This window comes from Pseudorca crassidens, chromosome 14 (genome assembly GCF_039906515.1).
Source record: "Pseudorca crassidens isolate mPseCra1 chromosome 14, mPseCra1.hap1, whole genome shotgun sequence".
In the NCBI taxonomy this organism is placed as follows: Eukaryota; Metazoa; Chordata; class Mammalia; order Artiodactyla; family Delphinidae; genus Pseudorca; species Pseudorca crassidens.
In genome coordinates this window covers 30,705,016-30,731,741 of record NC_090309.1, presented here as the reverse complement: position 1 = coordinate 30,731,741, position 26,726 = coordinate 30,705,016, and the positions used below count along the sequence as shown (strand labels likewise).

Genomic DNA, 26,726 nt, shown 5'->3' with positions numbered 1-26,726 from the left:
ACAGCCTGCTCTGAAGAAGACCCAGCCCAGGGATGAGTTATTAAAAAAAGTTAAAATCCTTAATAACTGGATTTGTAATATATAACAGTGAAGGCTCAGATTCCAAGAGCAGGGATCTGGCTGTGGTCTTGTTGTCAGGAAGCAAATCAAAATCTGCAGCTTTGGGACCAGAGCCTGACGAGGGCCAAGTGCCCTGCCGCAGGGCCAGCCGGCCACAGGCTGAGGCGGGTGTGGGTCAGCAGGGCCAGAGGAGAGCAAGTCCTGGAGGTCTGCTGGGCACAGGGCTGGGCCAGCACGTTCAAAGGGTCCCAGGCCCAGTAGGATGGATGGAGGATCAGCTGGTCCAGGGAACCACCCCAGAAGGTGACCTGGTGACCCCTTCATCCCCAGAGTGCTCCCGCCAGGCCCTGGGGCCCATAGCTCAGCCTCTTTCTTCCCCTGCACTTGAAGGCTAAGACTCATGCCGAGGTCCTGCGTCCTATTTGGTTTTAAGAATCCCCAGGGACGGGGTGGAGGCAGGTTAGTCTTGCTGCTGCCGCAGCTGGTCCTGCTGGAAGCCTGACGCCTTAGCAAGATTTTTCTGTCTTCTTTGCTGCGGCCGAGCTCCTGCCTGGTATCCCTCATTCAGCCCCCTCCAGACTCCCGGCCTGATCCCTGTGAAGGGCGCTCCAGCCATCCTGGAGGGCTTTGAAAAGCCATGCCGGGAGCTTAGCTTCTGGGCCACTGGCCACGGGGGCCCTCAAAAGTCTGGGAGCAGAGAGGACAGATGGGTGTGTTAGGAAGCCGTCTGGCTGCAGAGAGGTGTGGAGTGGGGAGTGAGGGGCAGGAGAGACCAGCTAGGAGGCTTTTGAGACGGATGTGGTGATGGGGGCCTAGGCTAGAGAGGGAATGGAGAGGGGTGAGTGACTCTGAAGCATGGCGTAAGGACGGCCTCTTCAGTGGGGACTGCCTTCCGGCCAGCAGGCAGCCCACGCCTGTGTGGGAGATAGTGTCATGGATGAGGTGAAAGGCATCTACCCGGGCTGAGCTCTCCTAGAGCAGATGGAGGACAGTAGGGATGGCTTCCTGGAAGAGGTGACTCTGAGCTCTCTTTGGGGGTCCAGGTGACAGTGCCTCGGGCTGGGGGTGCGTGTCACCGCGTGGGGCCAGTTTGGTGGGCAACAAGATTTCCCCTCCCCCAGGCTGTTTGCCCACCTGGAGCATTCCCTCTCCAGGGGCTCTTGGTTGGGAAGGGGGACTGTTGCATTGTGTCTTTGAGGCTTTGGTGTCTGGGAGACCAGGGTCCTAAATGGGTGGAGGGGAGGGTTTCTTTCCAGCTCCCAGCCTGTCTTTCTGTCTGCCACTTGCTGTTTCCCCTCTTCCTGAGCCTTTCTCTTCCCCTTGTCCAGCTCTCCCTTCGCATTTCCCTTTTCCTCTGTTTGCTCCTTGGCCCAGGCTCCCTCTCTCCCTCCTTCTCCCCGCCTCTTCTGAGCCCTCTGTCTCGTTTCTTTTCCTTTTTGTCTGGAGAACAAAGGCGGTCTGCGCTGCCAAGGGGAATGAGTTCAAAGAAACTGCAATTTTAGATTTCCTGAGAAATGGAGAGTGCACAGGCATGTGTGAGTGTGTGCAACTATGTACACTCACGAGAGCATGCACACGTGCACGCGCGCACACACACACACACACACACACGCAGCAGAAGAGATGATGGCAGATTCCTTAATAATTGAGGGCTCCTAGGATGTGGAGCCTGTGCAGAGGAAGACCCCATCTGGGAACCCTTTAGGTGGGAGCAGGGGCTTGTGGTCCTGAGCACCTAAGGGGGCGTGGTTCGGAGTATCACCCTTGGTTCTGATGCTCCTGTCATGCTCCGTGGAGGCATGCCCTGGTTGAAAGGAGAGCGTCCTCCGTGGCTTTTTTGCTGTGAGTTGGGGGCCAACCAGATGTCACTCCATCCCCTTCCTAATCCAGGCAACAGGCTATGTATGGCTTTTAGTCTGAGATGTACATGAGGTACTCTCCGGCACCCCCAAATCCTCCAGAAGGAAAAATTTGGTGTTTTGCAATCAGGAGAATAAGCCCAGTGGTCCCCCATCCCCCATCCCTCCCCCAAGGCTTTAATTTAAAACACTGTTTTTCCTGGGAAGTGTAATTAGAGCAGCATGCTGTCCCTAACGAGCTGGGTGGGGCAGGCAGACAGTGGAGCCCTCCCAGCCCGCCCGGCTGCGCCCACATGGAGCTCCCCGAGGAGCTCGGATCTGAGTGTCCAGAGGGTCACCTGACTGCCCTGCTGTGTGAGGAGGGGGTCTGTGGGCTGCCGGTGGCAACACTGACCTAGGTGGCTGGAGGGGCCTGCCCACACTTGCCCCAGCCCTGGGAATGCACGTCTGTCTAGTGTGGTGGCCCCTGGGACCGGGGGAGGAAGCCCCCCTCATGGCTCAGGGGCCTCAGTTCCCTGTACTGAACTGGCCAGCAGGACGGATAGATGAAAGGAGGCAGGAGGTGGATTCTGCTTAAAGTGGGGAGAGAGCCTCATTTGTCCTTGTGTCCTTGTCCTCTTGGTCTGAGCTGTCTCGGTCAGCGCCCTGCACACCTGTAGAACCCTGTCAGTGTAGCAGCCCCACGTCTGCCCTGCATTCAGGGTGGGTGGGGAGGAGCATGGAAGGCATGGACCCCACCACGGAAGGGGTCATCTTATTAGCCTTCTATTGTGTGGCTGCCCCTGAGGTCTGTGATCCTCGGAGTCCCCCGGCACACATGGGACAGGGAATCAGGATGTCCTGGCGGTGCTTTCAGTCTACACCCACCCCCTCCCAGCCTGGCAGTGCTGATAGGGGTCGCTGCAGCCCACCCCACTGAGGGTCACTGTCCTGGAAGGAGATATCATGCCTCTCAGATGGGCTGGACCAGAAAAAATTGAGAAACTTGGGCACAGGAGTGGCCATCGGGCTGGTGTCACAGAACTCCCAAGCGTGATATGTGGGGTACCAGTCAGGACCTTGGGCAACCAGAGCCCAGGGTTGCTTAATTAGAGGTAAAAGAAGTCAGAGAGTAGGGTTTAAAGAGTTTCTGGAGTGGTTGGGGAGATTTTCTGGAGGATGTAGAGTTTGACCTAGGCCCTGAAAGATGTGGTAGATTCTGGAAGATGGCAAAGGAAGCCCCTTCAAACAGAGGGAGGAATGAGCGGGCACGGGGAAAGGAGGGGCTGGTGAGGATGCAAGACTGACACAGGCAAGAGCGTTGGGAAGGATGGGAGAGTGTTGGAGTCGGTTCTTTGTCCGCCATCCCCCTGTCCGTTCGCCCTCTGCCATCCCTCCCTCCCTGCCTTCAATAATCTGTTCGTAAGCCTTTATTTATTGGACAGGGGATATAGCTGTTGTCCCCGTGTGCAGAATTGCTGGTTTCACAAGGGACACAGACAAATGAACACACAGAAATGACCCAGCGTGATGTGTCTTTCAATGGGACAAGTTGCTCTGGGAACCGTGGGGTGCTTAACTTAAACCTGGAGCTCCAAGGAACACTTAAGTGGACATGAAGTCCACGTAGGAGGTAGCCAGATGAAGTGGGCAGAAGAGCCTTTCAGACAGAGGGACCCGTGAGCTCCAACCTCACAGGTACAGAGAGTGTGGTACCTCCTGCAACCTGCTGGCGTTCAGAAGTGGGGGTGCTGTTGAGCGTGGCTGGGGAGGTGGCCCATCACTGCCTGGGGTCCCGGAGGGGAAAGTTGGTGGTGAGAGGCGAGACCAGAGAGGTCAACAGGAGCTAGAAGATGAGGGGTCTTGGAGGCTGCGTCACGGAGTTTGGACTTCATCCTGAGTGGGTGGGTTTTAAACAGAGTGGCATTCTTAGAAAGTCTTCCCTGGCTGCAGAGTACAGCATACATTCATTGGAAGGGGATGTGCTAAACCAGATGCAAGAGATCACTTAGGATGAAGCTGGTGAATCCAGGCAAGAGATGGTGGTGACCCAGACCCAGGAAAGAAGATGGGTGGGTGGGCCTGGGAGAGATTTAGGAGACAGAGCCCTAAGGCTTGGGGATCAATCCAGGGGAAGGAGAGTCAAGGGTGGTGTGGCGTTTTTGGCTTGGAGATCTGGGTGGATGGTGGGGCTGGATTCTGAGATGACATTTGAAGAGAGCAAGTTTTTGGCGGGGGGGCAGGGGTGGGATCTTAGAGAATCCAGTTTGGGACAAGCTTGATGTGAGAGGCCAGGAGGACACATGGATGAAGTAGCGGTAAGGTTGGAATGTGAGTGTGGGGCTTAGGAGAGATGTTTGGGAGCAGAAAGCCTAGGGGAGGGATGGGCAGAGGAGCAGCAGGGAGGCTGCCAGGGAGACACAGCCAGCGGAGGGTAGAGAGGGTGGAGGGGCCAGCGGTAAGGAGCTAGACAGACGGCTTTAGGAAGGACGACGAGGTCAGCTGGCCAGATGCTGCTGAGGTAGGGAGAGAGATAGGCGCCTGTGAGTTTCCTCTGGGTTGGGCTACAAGCAGGTTGTTGTTAATTTTGGAGACAGAAGTTTCCAGGGAGGGGGTGCAAGGGGCGGAGCGAGTGCACTGGGCAGAGGGCTGTGTGGAAGCGGGGGAGAGGCAGGGGATGGAGGCAGCCTTTTTCAGGAAGAGAGAGAGGAGAGGGTGGCAGGCTGCAGGAGAGGACACAGAGAGAAGGTGTGAATGAGATACCGTCTTGAGACTGTCTTTAAATGCAAGGAAAAAATCCAGCAGATAGTGTGGAAAATTGGGGCGCACTGGATGAGACCGGGTTAGGGAGCCAGAGCACGTGGCAGCGTAGATGCTCAGTGATAATGAGAGGTGCCTACAGGCGGGGCGGTGCGCACAGTGGGGAGGGGACAGAGGACTTGGTGGCAGCTGGCAGGTGTAGGGGAGCCCCTGCAGAGGCAGGGATTCTGGGGAATGGCAACAAGGTGCAGGGAGCAAGGATGTCCTGGGACCCCTGAGGACGATATGGTGGATGGAGGTGGCCTTGGGATGAGACTGGGGGCCTTGTGCCTCATAAGCTGCCCTGCGGATGCGCCTCTAACCGCTGTCTCTGCTTGTCTCTCCCTCCTGCCGGCCGGGCCTGGCGCTCCACAGCTGTGTGCACCCGCCGTCTTCCTCCAGGGCCTCCTGCAAACGGTACTGGAGCCCAGTCTTCTCCAGGTTCTTGGTCCCTGTCTTCCTCTGTAAGCAGGTTCCTGTGGTGGGGAGCCTGGGCGTCTGCACAGAGAGAGGAATATCCTCACAGGGGACCTGGAGGAGCCCAGAGGGAAAGCGGGACGTGGAAGTGAGGGACAAAAAGGAATCAAAGGGACACTGCCCGGAGTCTGGGGACCAGGAGAGGAATATTCTGGGGGAAGTATATTCATGAGTTTTCCTGGGTGATTTCAGGACAACATTGCAGCCCTATGAGAAAGGCTTGGTCTTTCTGCCTCCCCACCCAGGAGCCCGGGGCTGTTCCCTCCCTGACCTCTTCTGTTTGTCCCTTTCGTCATGGGCTTTTGGCCCTGGGTCCACTGTGGGTTGGGCATCAGCCTTGAGCAGGCCACCAGCAGGCCACCAGCAGGCCTTCAGGCATAACCTTTTTCAAAAAGAGGCGACCCCTGCTGCACAGCTGTTGCAGTAGGTGGCCTTGGAGTGCCAAGGTTGGACGCCAAGCCAGGCGGCCCCAGAGCAGCCAGGCCACCGCGGGCTCTGCCTCCAGCCTCCAGGGGCACCATTCACGTGGATTGTGACGTGCACAGCACCCCCTGGAGTTGTGCCCATGGCAGCCCTGTTCATCACCCTTTCTCCTGATGGCATCCGCTGCTCAGCCAGTCTAAAAATATCATGTCACCTGCATTGTGGGTCCGGAGGAAGATGATGAATTCCTTCACTCTGTGCTCTGGGGACGTAGGGATAGTTCTGAAGCCAGCGTTGTTTTGAGAGGTGCCTCTGATGGCTCAGCTCTGCTCAAGTCCCTGGGGGATCACCAACAACGTGAGTGATGGAAACAGTGGCACCACCAACAATACAGTGTTCATTTTAGTCACTGCTGTTTATTAAGCACCTTCTATGTGCCAGAAACTCTTTATATGTGTTCTCTTGTTAAATTCTCAGACAAATTTTGTAAGAGTTTCGTTATCCCGGATTTTCATGTGAGGGTACTGAGTCACAGAGGTTGAATAATTTTCCCAAGGTCAAATAGCTGAGGAGCTGCAGGGTTCAGACTAGGACCAGGGTCTGGTTTGATTCTAGAAATGAGCTTCTTACCACCACAGGTCACGAAGCGTAGCATCATCAGTGTGTCATTGGCAGGAGTGACAGCTGGGATTGGCTGTGAAGTGGTGAGGCAGGAGGAAGCTGGTGTGTTTCAGTCCTCCAGCTGCTCCCACCGTCTGCGTCAGAGCATCTGTAGGTGGACGCACCATCCTTTGAGAAGGAACCCAGAGCAAGTCACTCGGAGAATGAATCCAACGATTCCATCGTTTATTAATGCAATTACCTGAGGCAAGCTCTGTAAAGCACACAGCACAGCCCTTGTATTTATAGTTAACATTTCCTGAGCGTCAGGGCCTCCATGTACGGATGTGCAGGTTGTGCACTGCGGAAGAGCCCTGGGTCTAAGGGCGTGCGATTTCCAGTGCAGACATGATGTATTTTAATTTTCCAGTAGGTGGCAGTAAAGTGTCTTGTTCTAATAAACTAGTAAACTATGATGATTTTCTGATGTGGAAGTTAAGAGTTTTAAGAAAGTGTCATCCTTCTCTAGTTGTCACAGAGGTGCCATGTGGACTTCTATTGAGAGTTTACATGAACCAGGCACTCTTCTAAATGTTGTATTAACTTCTCCAAGCCTCCCGCTAACCTTCAGAGGTTGATAGTTTTTAATAATCACTTTATAGATGAAGAAAATGGAGCCACAGAGAAGTGACATAACTTATTTTACTCAGTAAGTAGTGGAGTCAGGATCTATACCCAGAGCCCGTGTTTCTAACCACTGTCAGACTTGGTAGTTGTCTAATCCACAGTAATACCTGCCTCCATTGCCCCGCCTGCTTCCCTATGTATTTCTTCAGGACTCTTGCCCAAGTCTTTTTGGCAAACCCATAGCAGGTAGGGTTGTCACAGGCCACGCTCATCTCTGGTCCGTGGTGTGAAGGAGCCTCCCCAGTAGGCCCTTTGGTGCCCCTGGATGGTGGGCCTTGCTGTCCCCTTCTCCTATTTGTAAATACCCCCTCTGGCCCACAGTGCAAGCATTCTGTTCAGATGTGTCACACCTCAGGACAGGTGTGAGTTTGGGGCTGGAGACGGAACACCAGGGCGGGTGGTAAGTCGGGAGGGTCTGAGCCAGGAGGCAGGAGAATCAGGCTAGCAGGAGGGCACGTGGTCCTCTCGGGACTGAGAGGGGCTGAAGTGGACGTGTCAGGTTGGACGGGGCAGTGCATGTGTGTGCACGTGTGTGCACAAGTGTATGTGTGACAGGGATGGGGTCACCCTGAGCAGCTCGTGGGTGGGAGGAGGGGTGCCCCGGGGCTTATTTGAAACAGGATCACCTGAACCCGGGGCCAAGGTGCTAGAATTGTGATCCTGGAGGAGATGGTGCCTGAGGAACTGACTTTGCTCTCTCATTTCTGTCTGCCCACTTCTGTGTCCCCGCTGCTCTGTTTCTGTGTCTCTCCACATGTCCTTCTTTCCATCCCGTCTGTCCTCCTTTCTTGTCTTTCCGCCTTGGTCTCCCTCCTGCCTTTGCCTCCATTCTACCTGCTGCCCTGCAGTCGGAGGACACGGACCTACCCTACCCGCCACCCCAGAGGGAGGCCAACATCTACATGGTCCCCCAGAACATCAAGCCTGTTCTCCAGCGAACCGCCATCGAGGTGAGCCCGCCCCCGTGGTGGGGTGGGGACTGTGGGCAGACGGGCCCTTCCTCTTCCTGGCCCAGCCTTTCTGGGGCCTGGGGCCTTCCCAGCTGCTGTCCTCACTCCGTGCCCCCAGATCCTGGCGTGGGGCCTTCGGAACATGAAGAGCTACCAGCTGGCCAGCGTGTCCTCCCCCAGCCTGGTGGTGGAGTGCGGGGGCCAGACCGTGCAGTCCTGTGTCATCAAGAACCTCCGGAAGAACCCCAACTTTGACATCTGCACCCTCTTCATGGAAGTGGTGAGCCCGACCTCCCCGCCGTCCCCTTCCGGAGTCCTGGTGGTTAGAATTTCCTTGCGGCCCCAGGCGGCCTGGGGTCTGGCTCCCTGCGGGATTCTGAGTGGGTCACGGCATCGCTCCCACCTCACTGGAGAATGGGAGGAAATGCTCTCTCCTCCCTGGAGGAGTTGAAGCCTGCGAGCAGTGCAGAGGGGGCCAGCTCGGCCCCTCCTCCTCAGATCCTGAGTCCACGGAACTCCCAAGGACCCATCCGTGGCTGTTTCCCCGCTCAGGGCCGGCCTCAGCCCTGCCCCGGTGCCCCCTGCCAGGTCTCTGAGCTTCCAGGATTCCTCCAAACCTCCCAGGACCTGGTCCTCCCCCAGCCTGGGCCCCCGCAGAGGGGCTCACCCCCGCGGCCCTCAGGCCTCAGCTCCTTCCAGCAACCTGGGCTGCCTGGGCCTAGTGACCAGAGTAAGGCAAGTCTGAGGAAAGGAAAATGGTTTGCAAGATGAAAGTACTATAGAAATTCCAGGCCCAGTGGCTGTCAACAGGAGCCTCCTCCTGGCTGAGCCAAAGCCGCCACCGAAGGAGAGCATATAAATTATTTCAAGTTGTGTTCAAAGTGCTTTTAGGGTTGGGGGGAGAAGAATCTGGGTCTGGAAGCCAACTCTTGAGTATCCACTTGGGGGGGGTCTGTCTGCGAGAAACGTTGAGTCCCGGGCCAACTTCTCCCTTCTTCCCTTCCCCGGCCAGTGAGGGTTCAGGGAAAGTAGACTTGTTTTAACTTTAGGCTGAGCTGGATGTGTTTGGAAGGTAAAACTGTGAGGGAGAAGTCGGCCTCTGCATACAGCATCCAAGAGGCAGACAGAAGGGGCGTGTGGCTTCTGCTCCACTGGCCAGCTCCTGGGCTCGGCAAACCACCCGTTTGGATCGCTGGCTCTTGGGGGTTATGTGTGGGTTGAGAGCATTTTCTGCACCTTGGACTTGCCCTGGGAAGAAGGGCTCGCCTTCCTCTGAGACCTCCCAGAGATGGGGTCAGGCTGCTGCCCAGAGCTTCCCTCCCCCTCCACCCAGATGCTGCCCAGGGAGGAGCTCTACTGTCCCCCCATCGTGATCAAGGTAATTGATAATCGCCAGTTTGGCCGCCGGCCTGTGGTGGGCCAGTGTACCATCCGCTCCCTGGAGAGCTTCCTGTGCGACCCTTACTCAGAGGAGAGTCCGTCCCCACAGGGCGGCCCAGGTAGGGGAGGGGCTGTTGACGGGGGCGGGGAGGCAGAGGGGGCTGGGACAGGTGGACTTCCCAGCTTACCGGGCCCTGAATGAGACGACCGGAAGGATGGGTGGGAATCTCGTCTCCCTCAGGGCACCGTCTGGCCCTGGGCTGGGCCCCCCAGGAGAGGTTGGGGGGGTGGATGCTGAGGTGGGGTGTGGTGCGGAAAAGGCCGAGGGAAAGGGAGATTCAGGGATCAGTGGGATGAAGAGGGAGCTAGAGGGAGAACTGGGGAGACGGGGAGCGTGACGGGATCCGGGAGAGGGAAGGATGGCTGGGAGGAAGAGGGAGACACGGAGTGAAAAGTGTGGCAAGACAGAGGGCCGAGTCTTGTGTCTCAGGAGGGGTGAGCCCCTGAGGGAGCCCCCTCTCAGGCCTGGACACTGCTCCCCCTACAGATGACGTGAGCTTACTCAGTCCTGGGGAAGATGTGTTGATTGACATCGACGACAAGGAGCCTCTCATCCCCATCCAGGTACGATGGGTCCCCAGGGACAGACACTGGCTCCTTCCAAGAGCTGGCTTGCTTGCCCTCTCCCTGCCCCTTGCCCTCCCTTCCTTCTCACACGGCCTCCATAGGACACTCTCTCTGCAGCCTGGTGGCTGGACACCTTACAGATGGACGGCCCCAGTTAGGAGCTTTCAGTCTGGTTGGGAGCAGGTTGGGGGTTGCGGGGGAGACTGTGTGGTCTTCTGGTCAAGACCCAATCATTTCCCCCAACGCATATGAGAAAAATGGCCCCACTGCCTGGAGGGCTCTCTCCTGGAAATCACCCAGGAAATCAGGGTGGAACGAGCGAACGAGAGAGAAGGAGGACAGGGTGGGGAGTGACCGGTAGCCTCTGGGGTGCCCCAGCCCCATCGCCTTACCCAGCTAGAGCCCTCCTTGGGGGCAGATTCATCTGTGGGCTTGTGCTCTGTGGCACCTGGCAGGCAGCTTGAAGGCGGGGTGTGTATCCAAGCCAGTGGTCCCTCTCACCCCGTTCCCTCCACCTGCAGGAGAGGAAGGGGGCCAGGAGAGGGGCCTTACTGCAAGGGTGTCCAACCCTGTGGGCAGGTAAGAGGCAGCCCCTGGCTATGTGCTCCACAACAGGGAGAGCTGGTGACCCGGACACCAGTGCCAAACAGCATGGCAAGAGGCCTGTGGCATCTCTTATTGAGGGGGGAAGCGCTCTCTTCACCTTGGGCCCTGGGGTGGCTCAGAGTCCTGTACGGCTGAGACCACCCGGTCCTTCCTGCAGTGGAGACGGAGAAAGACCTCACTGTGGGCACCAGCCTTGAATAGCTCTGTTCCAGGTTGTCACCGCCCTCTCAGCTTCTCTTGATTCTGGCCGCACCCCTGGCACGTGGGGCTCCCAGAGCTTCTGGGCTGCCCGGAGGCAGAGCCTCCCAGCCTGTGTAGACAGTACTTGTGCTCAGGCCCACAACCTGTTTGTTCACTGGGGAGGGGGTGGCATTTTGGGAGGGTTTTATTTTTTTCTGAACCATCAGTCAGATATTAGCCTTGAGAGCAAGAGAACGAACTTGGGTGTTGGGTTGGGCTCGGGGTCCTCGAGACTCTCCCCGAGATGTGCTTACAGGGGCTTCCCTCTGACGTTTAGGGCTGATTTCTGCTTCTTTCTCACGCGCTCATCTCTTTCACCTTTCTGCCACTTCCATGGGGACATTTCTGCTGTTCAGTCCTGGGCCTTGCTGCTGCTGAGACAAGAGCTTCATAGCTGCTTTATAGTTCTCTGGTGCTAAGCGTCCTCAGAAGCCCCCAGCTCTCCGTTTCTCCCGCCTCTATGGCTCTCCAGGGCCCCACCCCAGCACGCGTTCTGCTGGGAGCACCTTCTGGCCAGCTCCCAGTCATTCTGTAAGACTCAGCCTAGGTGTGGTCACCTCCTTCCAGGATTCTGCCCTGGCTCCCCCATTTCTTCTGCAAGTCCTGTCTCTATCTTGGTCACCGCGCTTGCCTTAAGTCGTGCAGCATCTTTCCTAGACTAGGCTCAGGGAAGTGACTAGGGCTCATTCCTCTTTGTGTCCCCAGTGACCAGCACAGGGCCTGACTTAGAGGAGGCGTTCGAAGAAAGTCTGCCTGGGTGGATGGGTAGATGGACGGATGGATGGATGGATGGATGGACGGATGAGTGGATGGATGCATAAGTAGATGGGTGTCTGGGTCAGTTACCTGCCTACTCTCTGTAGGGGTCTAAGGAGGAGCTTCTCTTGACTGGGGAAACCCAAACGGAAATTGCAAATACACAGAATTCAGCTACGCTCAAGGCTAGTACCTTCTGGCTGGGTGGGTGTTCGTAGCTTAATGAGGCAGCTAATTAGCCCCAAGCTCCGGGCGCCCAGTGCTGGCTCCCGCTTCCCCCACCCCCGTCAGCGGGCCGTCTGAGTCTGTGCAGGGAAGCGTAGAGCTTGCCCAGCAGGATTTCCGTTCTGTGTGTGCTGCCCTCAAAGTGTCTACAGACTCAGATGGGGAGGGACTCTCTTGGGTCCTGCTGGCTACAAGCACAACCAGAGGCAGACGGTGAGGAGGCCCAGGCTGGACGTCCTTACAGCGTTGACATGAGTGAACCGGGGCCCGGGGTCTGAGCCAGAGCAGGGGCTGCACTCTTGGTGGGAGCATGCGGCTAGAGCTGCTGGCCGGGCAGAGGGCGGGGAGCTGAGGTTCGGGCTGGTGGAGGCATGCCCGCGCGGGGAGGGCCTGGGCTCACAGGACCTCGGAGGTCGGTAGGGAGAGGAGGAAGTGAGATCCGCCTGCTCTGGTGGGGGAGGTTTGGACCCTGCCCTCATCGAGCTCCCTGTCTGATGGAGGAGACATAACCCTATTCTCAAGGAGCCCCGAGGCCCGCAGGGAGATCAGTCCCAGTCTTCGGGAAGCCCTGTCCTGATGGGGTCTGCTGGGGGCTTGGGGAAAAAGCAATTTTGTATCGTGCTTTTCTCTGAGATCGTTGATCCGATCTGGCTGGCTCAGGAGATCCTTCCCTCACTCTGTCTTGCACATCTCCTGTGCAGGACTTGGGAGGACCAGGCATCTTGGGGCTGATCCAGGAGGCTGTGGGTTCCAGATCCAGTGGTTTTCCAGATAGTTCTGGCTGGGCTCTTGTCCCCTCGCCCCTTCCCCAGTGCAGATAGGAGAGGGATGAGAAGGAGGGATGAGCAGTCTGGCAGAACTTGGATTTTGCTGGCTCGTGTTTGTGCGGCCTGTGTCTCTAGGCCGCCCGTATTGTTCCCCCCCATCATGCGGCCCCTATCGCTGTGCTCACCAGCTCTGGCTGTGGACCCAGCAGAAGGCTCCTCCCCAGCTCCAAATGCTCTCTTGCCACATTCGGCTTCTGTTTAAGTCCCTCCCGTCTCCTTGCTCAGTTGCCTCTTCTCTGCTGAAGAACCTTGTCACCATCGTCAGCCAGTTTCTGGGATGAGCTGCCACACACTAGAAAAAGATACCCCAGACTTTCCTGATGCTTGTGCCTTTGGCTGACAACCACGGCCAAGCATTTCTCAGGTTTCTAGAAATGTTTAAGTGTCTGTCAAGAGTGGCCAGTTCTAGAGATGATCTGAAATGGATGTATGAGGCAGAACTGTCCACTTGGGCTTCTAGGCCTTGTAGGTGGGCACCTGTCTCTGGGAGTAGGGAGATGCCTGGCCTCCTGGACTCTTCTCTGTGGCGGGGGCTGGGATGAGATCAACTCTCGCATGGCAACCCCACAGTGTATTCTTGGTCTGTGTGGCTGTCTTTGTGTAGATTTTAGTGCCGTAGTCTGGGGATGGTGGTAGTGTGGGTGTGTGCGGTGTGTGTGCACATGAGTGTGCGTGAGAAGTGGGGTGGGGGGCTGGGAGCGGATATGTGCGCAAGCGTAGTGGTGGTGCTGCAAGCATCGTGGCCTTGACACCTAACTTGCTGAGGGCAGGCTGGGGGTGTCCTCCGAGGGGGGCACAGAGGTGTTTCCTTCCATCTAGTGCTCTGCTTGAGGTAAAGGATATATTCATTTTTCTCTGATTATAAATATATGTCCATTATATAAAGTTTGGAAAATATAGAAAAATAATGAACAGATGGGTGTTGCCTCCAGCCAGGAGCACGCTGTGAATGAACTGCTCCCACCGTGGCCTCCTCTGTCCTTCCCTTCCCCCCAGGCTGCGCTCTCTGTCTCTGATTCTGCCTCTGAGTATGAATCGGGCTCTATGTTTACGTTTCAAACAAACTTGGGGACTTTGTCGACTAGTCTGCTAGTTCTTGGTGTTCTGATGATGAAAATGGGAAGAGAAGCAGTGCAGGAACACACCCAGAGTGGGCTTCCCACCATTTCCTAGGGGGTCCTGAGGCTCACGTAGAGGTGGCACCCCCTGCCCATCCCACGCCTCACCTACCTTCAGGTCAAGGGTGACGCTTGCCTATCATTCTGAGAGATCACCCTGGGTAGGGGTCTCCTCTTGAAGTCAGGCCGTGGGGTGGAGAACATGTGTGTATTGAGGAGGGATAAAGGGGAAGAGCGCTCTCGGGAGGTCTTCCCTCTGGTTGACAGAGAGGGGAGGGCTATGTTGCAGATCCAGATGAGATGAACAGAGTGATAGCAAAGCAGTGAATGCTTGCTTAGCAAGGACACCAAGATCTTGGACTCTGGGCCCTACAAGGTCAGCGTGGGCTAAGTCATCAGGAAAGCTTCTCCCAGGGGGCTGGCGAGAGGGGTTAGAACAGCAGAGGGGAGAGGAGGCCTTTCCTGGTGGGCAGAGGAGCTGGGGCAAAGGCTTGGTGGTGGGAGGTGTGTGTGTGTGTGTGTGTGTGTGTTGACAGCATGTGTGTTGATTGCATGTGTTTGATGGTGCACCGAGTGTGTGTGTGTGTGTGTGTGTGTGTGTGTGTGTGTGTGTGTCTGATGGGCCTGGGAGGCTTTAGGGGAAACTCAGGCTAGCGTGCAGGAGGCATCAGAAGGCCTGCTCCCCACACCCGTGGGGTGGGGTGGGGTGGGGTGCTGGGGCCAGCTGCTCCCCGGCTCCCAGCTCGGGCTAATTTTGAGCCACCTGCTCCGGTTTTAGTCTCTGGGACGCCGTGAAGGTGGGAACGTGCTCCCAGAACTGGAGCGGCAAATTATGTCCAAATCCCAAAGGGGAACATGTAATTTCGGAAGCTGGCCCAGACCTTTGGAGCACTATGTTTAGCTTTATTTTTTCTCCCTCTTGCACTGGTGAACTGCCGGTTTCCCTCTCACCTTTCTAAAAACGAACTGTATTAAAAATAACAATACGGCTTCTGTGAGGTTCAGGAGGAGAACAAGAGGGGCAGAGCTGCTGCCTGGCTGGGCCAGTCTCTGGGCAGCTGGGGGCTTCACGTGGAGTTCATCTAGTCGATTCCAAGGGCTCGGCCTCCTGGGGAGTCTCCCAGAGCCTCCTGCCCCAGACTCAAAGGAAGAGAGGGTCCCGCTGGTCTGCTCTTCCCTCCACCATATCCCCCAAGCTTGCCTTCCTGGACCGTTAGCTCTCTCTTAAACTGGCAGTGCTGCTTTATTCCTCTATCCTTCACACTTGCTGTCTCCTCTGCCTAGAAGGCATCTCCTGGCCTCATCCACCTCGTCCACCCACAGCTCCATCACCTCCTCTGGCACTATTGTAGTGGCCCCTGAAAAAGTCACCCTACCTTCGGTCCTGACCCCAACAAGGCCCTCCTGGACCCTGCACCCTATACATTATGGATTCACTGTGCTAGGAGATTGCAGGCAAGGATCTGATGCCAGAAAAGAATGCAGCAAGGTTTCCGTAGTATAGGGGTGGCGTGTTTATGAGACTCTGAAAGCTCCCCTGGTTTTGGGGAAGCCACATGATGCCCTGGTTTTTGTCCTTGAGGACAGAAGACTCAGAAACCTGCATTGGTTTAGGAATAGTGCCCAAGCAGGGGTTGGTGTGACTCAGTTGTTAGAAGAAACCACCAGGGATGATGGGGAGCTTGGAGTATGTCTGAGGTCAGGAAGTTGGAAAGGCAGGGAGGGCATGTGAGAGTGGCATGGAGTCAGTGGTGCCCAGGGCAGTGAGAAAGCAGGCATGAGACAGGTATTGGCTGAGCCCCTCCCACGTGCCTCACCTTGTCCTAGGTGTGCATGGCCTTCACGTCATCCATACTCGCTGCTGCTCTGTGACAACACACGGCTGTGTTCCCATTCTCCAGATGGAGATGCTGACTCAGAGAGGTCAGGGGGCTTGTCCAAGGTCACGTAGCTGGTAAAGCAATGAGGCCGGGATTCGGAGCCACACTTGTCCAACTCCAAAGCACGCGTTTCTCGCACAACTTTTGCAGCCTCCCTGGAGAGAGAGCACAGGGTGCCTGGTTGGAGAGCTCTGCTTCCTCGGGATCATGCAGTTTTCCCTGGTTTCTCTAATCCTGTCGCTAACCAGCGTGTTTAATTTGTAGCTTGCAGATGGTCTGTCGGGCTTCGCCCCCACTAACATGGCGTCTTCTCCATCCAGTCGTCATGTATGTATTGTTTACCTATTTGTGGGCACCTTGATTTTCCTGGGGGGGCTGAGTGGGGGTAAGGAGTTAGGAAGGGAACAGAGGAGGTGGGGATGGGAGGGGAAGAAAGGAGTTTTCTGAGCCCTGGCAGAAAACAGTTACCTGTCCTGTGCGGTGATGGAGGGGCAGGGAGAAAGCTGAGGGAAGGTTTGCAGAAACAGACATCCCTGAATTATCTCTCGGTGCATCCTGGGATTTACCTTAATCCTGTTTCCCTGCATGGGGTAGCATGGGCCAGTGGAAACAGGGAAGTCTCTAGACCCTGACCGCTGGGACGTGGGACACAAGAGGCCTCTGTGGGCAAAGGCAGATTGATTTTCTCTACTCCTCCCAGAGGCATGAAACGTGTGTGACTGCGGAAACCTGGCTGTCCCCAGCAGATTCTGAGAGCTCTGCTGGGGCCCACAGTTCACTCCTGCATTTGCCAGGAGGGATACTTCTGTCCTCCTGGGCTGATTCCTTAGGTATTATCTTTATGGGTCGAGGGTCCTTCAACATGCACTCATGAAGTCAAGGGGAGCCCCAGACTTGTAGGGGGGACATAAGAGATAGGACTTGCTGAAAGTTAAACTCCATTCATGGTGCCAAGAGGAGGCATTGCTGTGTTGGGTGTTTTATGGCTTCTAGGCAGAGGCAGTCTACATTTTAAATGTTTTCTGATTTATCTATTGTAGAAAATATAGAAAACACAAAAAAGTGTAAGGCAGAAAGTTAAAACCACCTGTGTTCCTACCAGTTGGAGATAAGCACTGTTAAGACTTTGATGTGCCTACATTTTTAGATATCTCTTATGCGCACGTGCATACTTTTATTTTTTTGCAAAATCAAGATCATATTGTACTTTTTAAAAAATCTGCATTTTCTTGTACTTAAAATGTATTATAAATGTTTTTTCCATGTCTTTATATTCTTTAAAAAATGGTTGCATGTCATGCTGTTGTATGGACATCCATAAACTATTCCCCTATCATTGGACATTTCATTTCTTAATTTCCACTATTGTCTTATTTTTTGTCCCTCAGAGGAGTTATTTTTAGTTTACTTTAAATAGGTCTAGTCCATTTCTTGTTAAGTTATTCCTAGGCATTTTATAGTGTTTGTTGCTGTCTGAATGGAATATCTTTTTTTTTCTTATGACTTTGTATAACTAGCTATTGCTAGAATATAGAAAAACAATATTTTTGTATATTTACTTTGAAACAGACTCTTCGTTAAGTACCTTTATTACTTCTGACAGTGGTTAATTGATTCGGTTGAGTTTTTCAGGTAGATAAGATTGTCTTCTTCAAACAATAATAAACATGTCATTTTCTAATAGTTATACCTTATTCCTTTTTCCAGAATGACATTTGATAATGGAGTTGCTAGTGAGCAAACTTATTTAGTTACTGATTCTAATGAGAAGGTCTCTGTCATTTTTCCATTATGATAACGATTGGTAGTTTCGGATAGATATTCTTGATTTTGTCAGGTTGTGTCCTGTATTATTAGTTTATTAATAACTTAAAAATTAGATATGGAAGTTTAATATTGGGCTGGCCAGAAAGTTCGTTCGGGTTTTCCCATCACATCTTATGGCCAACTGATATTATCCAATGGCATTTGGCATTTATCAAGATGATCATTTTGTTTTCCATTGTCCGTTTTATATATATATATTTTATACACACACACACACACACACACACACACTCACTCATATATATGTATGTATAATTGTCCTGCATTCCTGGGGTAAACCCAAATGGGTCAATTGGTCATGGTATTATCATTGACTACAATTGAAGTCCTCTTATGCAGTCCATCAAGATAGGTAGTTGGTTGGCTAATTAAAGTCGGTTAAATAGGGACTCATTAAAAGTCAAATATAAGTACCACGAACATTTCTTTTTAATCATATCCATGTATCTTCATTTGACAATCATTTGACATGTGCCAAGACCTCTTTGAATTTGGATCTGCTATTCAAATGTCATGTTGTCTTTCCAGTATAAACCACATTCATAATGCATTAGCTATGATTTTTCCTTTAGGTTTATTAAAGTTTGATGAGCTCTTAATGATAGCTGCAAAAGACTCTGAACATGGAGTTTTTTTTAACATTTCAGATCCCCCTCACCTTTTTGTCCACCTCACTCAGACTTAATTTTCATAATTAAAAAAAAACAACATTAAGTTCATTTTCATAGATAAAATGCCCTTTCTTTTTAAATTCAAATTTTATATATTTTTATAATATTTACTTATTGATCTAATTACTGTATTAGTACAACTGGCATAAACAGATTTGGGAACAAACAATTAACTCTTGGTAAACATACAGCTCATCTGCTGGGAGCTGCAGTGGATAAATTAGATTAGCTGCAGGCTTGCATCTACTCTGGACCTTAGATCGTTAGCAGAGAGAATGGGTAGCATTTGTTAATCCTGGTTAAGGGGAAGTTTGTAAGGATAACATCTAGTATATATTACTGAGTTAGATTTGTTATTATTTATATGGGACTTTTGCATCTTTATTAATAAGTATTACTTTTAGGTTGTCTTTGTTAGGTTTTGATATCAAGGTTATAATAGTTTTATAAAATATTTTTTGAAGTGTACTCTCATGTCCTGTGCTCTTGAACAGTCTCTGTGGCAGGAGAATGATTGTTTAAAGGTTTGAAAATACATGAGAGCCATTCTTTATGAATATGAATTATGCAAGTTGAAAATTACATGATATAAACATTTTAATTGTCTTGTTTTATGTATAAAATGTGTAATACTGTGAATCAATCTACATTTAAAAAATGATTAACAGTCATGAAATTTAAAAGGTGGTGGCCAAATGAATTGTATTTATGATTTAGCTGGTAAACAGGATACCCATCATCTTTTTTTGAAAATGGTGTTATATGATGTGAGTTTTGAATTTTAGAAGATCTTCAGGAATGCATACCTTATACAAGTGTATAAGATGCATCTGCTCGGTACTCATTTGTAAGACAGGGCCTAGCACCATTTTTGGGAGGGGATTCTTTGATCATTTTCTACTTCTTCAATCCATTTAGTGCCTTAGATGTCTTCAGATATTGCTTATAACATTAGTATAGATTTATACATATTACTATAATAAAAGAAAATCCTTCTGTATCTGTTCTGTTTTTTATCCTCATTTCTAATTTTGTAATTTATGTTTATTGTTTTTTTTTTTTTAACTTCATTAGGCTTAATAGCATTTCATCAATTTTATGGTTGTTTTTCATCCAAAGAACCAGCTCTTTAAATTTTTTTGATTCTTCTGTGTACTTTTTTTCCGTTTTTTTTTTTTTTTTTTTTTTTTGGCGGTATGCGGGCCTCTCACTGCTGTGGCCTCTCCCGCCGCGGAGCACAGACTCCGGACACGCAGGCCCAGTGGCCATGGCTCACGGGTGCAGCCGCTCTGCGGCATGAGGGATCCTCCCGGATCGGGACACGAATCCGTGTCCTCCACACTGGCAGGTGGACTCCCAACCACTGCGCCGCCACCAGGGAAGCCCTTCTGTGCACTTTTAATTTCTTTTTCTTTTTTATTATTTCCTTTTCTTGTCTGATTGCACTGACTGGGACCACAAGTTTAATATTCCATGTAACTGATAATAGTATTCTTATCTGCTCTAATTTAAAATGGAATATATTTTTTTGAATTTTATTTTATTTATTTATTTAATACAGCAGGTTCTTATTAATTATTTATTTTATATATATTAGTGTATATATTTCAGTCCTAATCTCCCAATTCATCCCACCACCACCACCTCCCTCCCCCCCCCCCCCACTTTCCTCCCTTGGTGTCCATGTTTGTTCTCTACATCTGTGTCTCTATTTCTGCCCTGCAAACCGGTTCATCTGTACCATTTTTCTGGATTCCACATGTATGCGTTAATATACAATATTTGTTTTTCTCTTTCTGACTTACTTCACTCTGTATGACAGTCTCTAGGTCCATCCACATCTCTACAAATGACCCAATTTCATTCCTTTTTACGGCTGAGTAATGTTCCATTGTATATATGTACCACATCTTCTTTATCCATAAAATAGAATATTTTTATGTTCCACCACTGAGTATGAAATTTATCAGGTGAGTGATTACTAGCTAGCTAGGAGTTTTTATGATGAATGATGTTAAATTTTATTCAGTGTTCTTTATGGATCTGTTGAGGTGATCATATGATTTTTCTCCTTTAATCTGTTAATGTGGTGAATTACATTAATAGATTTTTTTTTTTTAGATGTTGGGGATAGGAGGTTATTAACTAATTAATTTATTTTTGCTGTATTGGGTCTTCGTTTCTGTGCAAGGGCTTTCTCTAGTTGTGGCAAGCGGGGGCCACTCTTCATCGCGGTGCATGGGCCTCTCACTATCGCGGCCTCTTTTGTTATGGAGCACAGGCTCCAGACGTGCAGGCTCAGTAGTTGTGGCTCACGGGCCTAGTCGCTCCGCAGCATGTGGGATCCTCCCAGACCAGGGCTCGAACCCGTGTCCCCCACATTAGCGGCAGATTCTCAACCACTGCGCCACCAGGGAAGCCCCCATTAATAGATTTTTTAAAATGCTGAAACAACTTTGCAGTTCTGAAACTATCTATCCTGGTCATGTTACATTGTCTTTTTCCTGCATTGTTGGGTTCAGTTTGCAAATGTTTACTTTAGGAATTTTTTTGCATCAATCTTTATGAGTGATAATGGCCTGGAGTTTCTTTTTCTGATACTGTTCTTTTCAGGTTTTGGTATCTAGGTAATATTAATCTTATAAAATGACTTGGGGAGTATTTTCTCTTTTTCTAGTCTCTGAATAAATGATAAAAGCTTGAAATTATCTGTTGCCTGAAGGTTTGGTAGATTCATTTGTAAAACTGTCTAGACTTAGCATTCTTCTCGGGGATATTTTAAACTGCTGATAAAAATTTAAAAAATGTTTATAGGACCTTTGAGATTTTCTGTTTCTACGTGAGTCGTTCTTGGTGATTTATATTTTATAGGAATTTATCCATTTCTTGCTAAAAATTATTGACATAGTGTTTTTCATAATAACCTCTTACTGTTTTGAAAAATTTTCTTCTTCTATTTATGTTCCCTTTCATTCCTAAGGTTATATTTTATTATTCTTGCCAAAATTTGTCAGTTCTGTAAAAGTCTTTTCAGAGAACCAATTTTTATGTCTGTTGATTTAGCTCTATTGTTTCTGTGTTTTCTAGTTTCTAGTTCTTTTCTTTATTATCTTCTTCCTTCGAGTTTTAGAGAGCTTGTTATATTTTTAACCTCTTAAGAGCTATGCCTAGTTCATCAATTTTCAAACTTTCCTCTTTTCTAATGTAAGCATTTAAGGCTATAGAATTCCCTCGAAGTACTGCTTTATGCATCCCACAGGTTTTGGTAAGTGGTATTTTTGTTGTTTTTTAGTCCTGAGTATTTTCTGATTTCTGTCATATTTCTTTTTGACACCTGAATTGTTTAAAAGTATGTTTTAGAAATTCCTAACTTATGTTTTAAGTTATCTTTTTATCGGTTTCTAGCTTAACAGTACTATGGTTCAGAGAATGTGGTCTGTGTGCAATATTTCTTGACACTTGCTTTATGGCCTAGTACAGGGCCAATTTTTGTAATGATCTTGTGTGTGCTTGAAAAGAATGTGTATTCTCCCAATGTGTTTTACATATAGCATGTCCATTTAGATCAGACTTGTTAACTGTGTTATTCAAATCTATTTTCTTGTGATTTTGTTTTGTGTGGTTTATCAATTTTTGAGATATTAAAACATCCTGCTTTGATGTGATGTTTGTTCTTCCTTGTTATTTCTGCCTACTTTTCCTTTATATATTTGAGGCTGTGTTATTAGGCACAAACAACTGTAGATTTCTTATATCTTCCTAGAGAATTGAATCTTTTAATGATACGTAGTAAACCCCCACTCCTTACCTTTTAAAATCTCTACTAATGAGTTTTGCCTTAAAGTCTGTTTTGTCTCATGTTAACATAGCTATACCATATTCTCTTGCTTGATGTTTTCCTAGTATATCTTTTTCTTTTTACTTTCAACTTTTCTGTGATTTTATGTTTTAGGTGTCTCTCTGATGAACAGCAAATAGATGGAGTCTGGTTTTTTTTTTAATACATTCTGACATAAGCTCTTAATTAGAGAGTTGGACAGTCTAATATATTAATTGTGTCTTACTGATATATTTGGATTTATTTCTGCCATTCTATTCTACTGTCCAGCCCTTTTCTTTTTTTCCTCTTTTTAAAATTTTTTTGGATTGAAAGATTCACCTGCCCCCACCCCCTGCCCCCGTCTTTTCATTCCTTTTTCCCTTTTCAGTTTCAAAGCTATACATTGTTTCTATTCCTTCAGGGATTAGTATAGAAACTTCAACATGTATATTCAATTTAGTAAAGTCTAAATTTAATTGGTATTTATAGCCTCCTCCAAAATATTACAAGGAACTTTGGATGCTTTAATTCCAGTCACTTACCAATTTACAAACTTTTGTTCAATATTTTAGCTCTACTTCTATAAATGACACTTTTAAAGCAATATTATTTTTTAAGTAATTGATTTTTCTTTTAGCTATGCCCATGTTGACTGTTTTGTTTTGTAGACCAGTCTTCCTTCTCCTGAGATCATCTTTATTCCTGAAGTAGAGCCTATAGAAATTCCTGTAATTGGGATCAATTCATTATAAACATTCTCACTTATTTTCTCTATTAAAATTTTTTTTTATTGCAGTATAGTTGCTTTACAACGTTGTGTTAGTTTCTGCTGTACAGCAATGTGAATCAGTTATATATATACATGTGTCCCCTCTTTTTTAGATTTCCTTCCCATTTAGGTCACCATAGAGCTTTGAGCAGAGTTCCCTGTGCTATATAGTAGGTTCTCATTAGTTGTCTGTTTTATATATAGTAGTGTGTATATGTCAATCCCAATCTCCCAATTCATCCCACCCCCTTCCCCCTTTGATATCCATAAATTTGTTCTCTACATCTGTGTCTCTATTTCTGCTTTGCAAATAAGTTCATATGTACCATTTTTCTAGCAGTATTATATGATACTTGTTTTTCTCTTTCTGACTTACTTCACTCTGTATGAAAATCTCTAGGTCTATCCACATCTCTGCAAATGACACTATTTCATTCCTTTTATGGCTGTATAATATTCCATTGTATAAATGTACCACATCTTTTTTTTAAGGTATGTACATTTTTTATTTAGACATAATGTTATTTCACACTTAATATACTACAACATAGTGTAAACATAACTTTTATATGCATTTGGAGACCAAAAAATTCATGTGACTCTCTTTATTACGATATTTGGTTTATAGAGATGGTCTGGAACCAAACTCGCAATATATTCATATGCCTGGATTTAGAAAGAGAATGTTCTATTGTTTCACTAGTTAGTTCATCATTTCTGAAAGGTTACCTTAGGACGCAAATAACCCATTAATTCAGTCAATCAAACAATATTTATTAAACACCAAATATACACAGGTACCATTCTGGGCATGAAATACTAAAGTGTGTAAAACAGAGTCTATGTCTTCAATGAGGCTTCAATCTCTTGGGATTTCAAGAAGTGATAGCACTAAGAAGAAGACAAAATGTGGAAACGCCATTCAGAGTGAGTGAGGGGGTTGCTTTAACTAAGGTAGTTACTTTGCCGTTACATTTTGATTGTTACTTGAATGACGAGTAGGAGGCAGATATGTGGATAAGGAAAAGCTGATGTCAAAATCCTGAGATGGAAAGGAGCTGACTGTCTAAGAGGCAGAAAAGTCAACATGGCTCGGAGTAGGGAATGAAGGGGAGAGTGGGGAGCAGGGGAATGAGTGCATGGGCACTTCAAGGACAGTGGATTTTTTTTCTGGTTATAAAGAGAAGGCCTTGGGTGACTTTAAACTGAGGTATGGCCGGGTCTGAATCACACTTTACAAAGTCCACTTTGGCTTCTGTATGCAGGATGGACTATAAAGGAGGCAAGAGTTCTCAGGAGCACCTGACGTCCCTACTTAAAGACATGTTCTTCTAGAAGACCAATTTAGAGGCTGTTGCCATAGTTGGGGTAAAAAATGATAGTTGAACAGTATTAGTGGCAGGATATGTTTTAGAGATAGAACTTGTAGGTCCTACCGATGAATTAGAAGAAATCAAGGATGGTTCTTTAAGTTTGAAGCCTGAGCAACTGGATGGATAGGATGATACCATAACTGAGATGGGGAAAATCTGTGGGGAAGTGAATTAGGAGGGCAGGCAGAGAAATTCAAAGCTCTATTTTGTCCAGTCCAGTTTAAGATGACTGTTAGACTTCAGAAAGATATATCAAGAAGGCAGTTGGATATCTGCAGTGAGAAATGTCAGTTGAGTTGTTCAGTGCTTTGCATTTCAATCTCATTCCCGCCACTCAGAAGCTAGGTATCTTTGGTTGACTTAGTTAACTTTCTGAGCTTCTATTCCTTCATTTAAAATTGGCATAATGATAATAAATAAAGTAATATTTAATCCCAAATCTCCCGAATCCTAGTCCAAGACTCTTCACTCCACGATTCCCTTATTCTCCAGCTACTCATTTGCTGCCATTGTTTGGACATTCTTAGATCGTGTAACAGACAGCAATGTCGTCACTTTGTTTAATTTTTTTCCAATTTTTTCCCACATCTTCTTTATCCATTCCTCTGTTGATGGACATTTTGGTTCCATGTCCTGGCTGTTGTAAATAGAGCTGCAATGAACATTGGAGTGCATGTATCTTTTTGAATTATGGTTTTCTCCGGGTATATGCCCAGGAGTGGGATTACTGGGTCATATGGTGGTTCTATTTTTAGTTTTTTGAGCGCCTCTATACTGTTCTCCATAGTGGCTGTATCAATTTACATTCCCACCAATAGTGTCAGAGGGTTTCCTTTTCTCCACACCCTCTCCAGCATTTATTGTTTGTAGATTTTCTGATGATGCCCATTCCTATTGCCCGGCAGGTGCGTGAGGGTCAGCCCCAGTGTGTGTGTGTGTGTGTGTGTGTGTGTGTGTGTGTGTGTGTGTGTGTGGCTTTCCAGGTGTTTGGCAGCAGGCATGTCTCACTTTTTAATTATTGTTTGAAAATATTTTTATTTCACTCTTATTTTAGAAATACTAGTTTCACTGACACTTATCTCCAGTCATCACTTTGAAGATACTATCTCACTAATCTCACTACCTTCTGGCTTCCATTGTGCTGTTGTCTTCCTAAATCTGAGGACTGTTTTTTTGCCTTTTTACTTTTAATTAGTTCTGGATGGTCAACCATTATCTCTTCAAATATTACATATTCCCCATTCTCTCATTTCCTTCTAAAGTCCTGATTAGATCTTCAATGGACCTGCTCTATTCTCCATGTCGGTTCAACTTTCTTTCATATTTCGTGTTTCTTTGTGTTACACACTGGCTAATTTCTGAAGATATGTCTTCTAGTTCACTAAGTCTTGTTTCTAAAGGTTATGTAACCCTGTCTATTAAGTTTCTAGTCCTAAGTATTAATATTTTTATCTCTAAAAGTTCTCTTTTTTTCCAAATCTTCTTGTTTATTTTTGAAAGTATCTTGTTCTTTTGCCATATTGTTAATGCCTTTAGTTTTTAAACAGTTTTTTTCTTAAAAGTCCTATTTCTGTTAATTCTGCTTTCTGTTGTCCTGACAGGTCTGATCTGCAGTTGGTGTTTCTAGCTGACTCTCACTCATGGTGCCTTGTTTCTTACGTGTTTCACTATTTTCAATTGTGAACTCATGTTCCTTGGAACTTTATCTGAGAGTTCTTTGAGGCCTGGATGAAAGTCACATTCTTTCAGAGAGGACACATGTTTACTTTTATCAGATGCCTGGAAACACTACAAACTCAGATTCACTTAAAACTAAATGTTTGGCTTGGGCTTTTTGGGCCCCACCCTTAGTTTGCATTTTGGCTCCTTATTTCTCTGGATTTTTGATTTTTCATTTGCCTCCAAGGATCTTCTTTACATTCCTATCAGCTCAGTCATGCATTTAAAAAGAATTTTAAAGATACCTTATTAATTAATTTAGGTGTTCTTACTTGGAGGGTTTCTCTGGTCCTCTAGTTTGCCATTTTGCTGGAAATCAGTGTCTTTGTTATAGTTTTCAATTTGACAGTCATGATGCCTTCATGCACATTCTAGTTCCTTCAGGACCACATGCTCTAACTTCTCGTTTATGGGATCCTCTTGAAACTTCCTGTGACCATAAATTGGTCATTTGTTTTCTTTCGTTTTTACTCAACCCTTTAACAGAACACTTATCTTAGTCCTCGTATTGTCCCCCTTCTTTTGAACCTTAATCTTTTCTTTCTGTCCTCACAGAGGGAAGTCCTTGCTTGTCAAGAACCAGGAGCTCCAATGGCTCTTGCATTAGTGCATAGGCCCCCTTCTAATCTCAAACTCAGGTAAAAGGAAGAAGGAAACAGTCTAAGATTGTTGTAAATTTACCTTGCCGGTTAGGAATCCAGCAGGGTGGGAGAATTAAGAAGGAAAACAGGATCAGAGGCTTTTCTACTGGGCTGAAGAGTTTGTTTTCTATGTTTGTTGGGGCAGTCAGATGCTGGCTGGCTAGGTCCGAGCCACAGTTCTTGCCTATGGAACCCTATATAGGAGTTTCTTAAATAAAGGAGAGCTGGCTCCAGGCAGGGGTGTTAGTCTAGGGAAGTTTCTACAGTCTTGGCTGTGTGGACCCTCAACCTTGTGAGCTCAGACACCTGATGGGTCAACTTTCTTAGGGCTAGATGCATATTTTTCAAGTTTCTAGACCAAGGTTACCAATGTATGAGTTTACAGTGAGAAATACTTCTGGCTGGGGGATGTG

At 48.3% G+C, this 26,726-nt stretch overlaps 1 protein-coding gene across 26 annotated transcripts in view; it reads left to right on the top strand.

Moving 5' to 3' along the window:
* DYSF (dysferlin) overlaps positions 1-26,726 on the top strand; it is a 222,467-nt gene that overhangs the window by 142,888 nt on the left and 52,853 nt on the right. For 9 of the 26 annotated variants that reach the window (XM_067704762.1, XM_067704760.1, XM_067704756.1 and 6 more), the window contains 4 exons: positions 7,733-7,834; positions 7,953-8,114; positions 9,168-9,333; positions 9,762-9,838. In XM_067704762.1, coding sequence (XP_067560863.1) covers positions 7,733-7,834; positions 7,953-8,114; positions 9,168-9,333; positions 9,762-9,838 — 507 coding nt within the window. Of the gene's footprint in view, positions 1-5,072; positions 5,139-7,732; positions 7,835-7,952; positions 8,115-9,167; positions 9,334-9,761; positions 9,839-15,757; positions 15,821-26,726 lie in introns of all 26 variants that reach the window. The other 17 variants (XM_067704750.1, XM_067704758.1, XM_067704754.1 and 14 more) reach the window with 4 other exon arrangements.